Raw genomic sequence first — 1844 nt, 5'->3', positions numbered from 1 at the left:
TCCAGCAGTGAAGATATTATTCCAAATCTTACAATGTCTTCACCATGCTTCGGTCATTTCAAAGCAAGTCAGTGATTCTCCCACACGTGGTTTTATCTCTAAAATTTCGGATCTCAATCGGTTTGTTAACCCAGCTTTAAAAAATTCTGCTATTTCCTCGGCTATCGAGACAGTAAATAATGTTTGGGCTAAAAACGTGGCGATAGCACTTAAGAATCATTATGATTCACAGCTGGCTGAAAAAATTTCCTTGATCAAAGCACGCAATATTTCGGAATCAAATTTTAAACAATTCACTTTCGAAGCAATAAATTGGACTAAGAAGTCATATCGCCGACTCCAAAAAGATACCCTTGATCAATTTGCTAAAATCATAGACTCTTTTAAAAACGTAGGTGTGGTGGAAGACATGGAAGCTGAATCTCAACCAGTTTCTACACCAAACAGACATCAGTTACCATTAATCGCAGATGTAAGACCTACGCCGAAACGCAAAAGGAACTCCATCACCTTCTGGCCTTAGTACCTCGCAAGAACCACTATCCATAAGCAAGAAACCTCACACTGATAGACGTACTTTACCATTACCAACTTTTACTGCAACTCCATCCACACCAATGACGACGCCAAGACCGAACCCTGAAACACCGAAACCTCAACGTACCAATACTCGCCGCCGCTTAAGTTTAACCACCTCACCCTCATCTCCAGCCTGTAAACCACGACGTCATAATAATGAGAAGGATAAATCCAAATGGTCTATTCCCACACTCACCAAACCAACAGTTATCATTGGATCTTCCAACATCAGCAACATCCCGTTCCTACATCCAGATACCCAAGCCGAATCTTACCCTGGTGCCCGAATTCAGCATATCAATACATTACTCTCCAAGATCACTCCAACAACCATTCCGAAAAAGGTGTTATTTCATGTTGGCCTAAATAATCAACAGGAATCAGGAGAATCCATACACAGAAGAATGCTGGAACTCCTCAAACTTGCCAAGTCGAAATTTCCGTCTGCTACCCTTTACGCCACACAGATTCCTTACTCAAAGGAGCTACAATAAGCTGAACCTCATTTAGTCAATAACCTCCAGAAGTTCAACAGTCTACTATATCATAAACCGTCTACCAATGCCCATACTATTCCTCGCTTCAATGGAGTGGTCAATGTCATTTCGGATAACATCCACTGGATGTCCCCCACTGCAAAAAGTATTTATTTTTCATGGGTCTCCCATTTAAACTGAACGCGGTGGGAAATGCTCTAAAATTAGGAAAACTTTCTCCCCTTGAAGAAAGAGTTTTAGATAGAGGTCTAACATTTATTCCGACATCTAAAACTCTTTCCCATGAACCAATTTTATCGTCGGTTGAACAAGTCAATAGGACTTTTAAGTTAAATTTCTTTTTTCGGAATAGACTCGGCAGAGGCAAGCGAATACCGTTCATTGAAAAGTCTGGTTGGACTCCACCAGACAGCGCGATTGACTCAGATATTTTGGCTACTTGCGATAAATTACATGAACAAATATCTCATTTACCTTTGGTGAATGAAAAACACAACCTCACCAAGTTTGAAAGGAAAGCTTTGAATAGCCTAAAAAACGATCAGAACATTATAATACGAAAGAGTGACAAGGGCAGTTGCTGTGTCATTCAGAATCGCGAAGACTACATTTTTGAATTAGAGAAACAATTGAACAATGCTAATCATTACCGTGTACTTGATCAACCTATTTTCATGGAAACTGCGCAAAAGATAAACAATATTTTAAAAACTTTAGTAAACAAACAATTTATTTCTGATTCCCAATATGACTATCTTTCAGCGAAAC

The 1844-nt window shown here is 39.4% G+C and overlaps 1 protein-coding gene across 1 annotated transcript; it reads left to right on the top strand.

Moving 5' to 3' along the window:
• Positions 1-617: 617 nt before the first annotated feature.
• Positions 618-1073, top strand: LOTGIDRAFT_175225 (hypothetical protein; the record flags this gene model as incomplete). The annotated part of the gene is made up of 1 exon (XM_009055851.1): positions 618-1073. The coding sequence occupies one exon, from the start codon at positions 618-620 to the stop codon at positions 1071-1073; it is 456 nt and encodes a 151-aa protein (XP_009054099.1).
• Between the last annotated feature and the right edge of the window lie 771 nt (positions 1074-1844).

Source organism: Lottia gigantea (genome assembly GCF_000327385.1).
Source record: "Lottia gigantea unplaced genomic scaffold LOTGIsca_255, whole genome shotgun sequence".
NCBI lineage: Eukaryota > Metazoa > Mollusca > Gastropoda > Lottiidae > Lottia > Lottia gigantea.
Note: the sequence above shows the minus strand (reverse complement) of the source record. Positions and strands in the feature narration are given on the sequence as shown.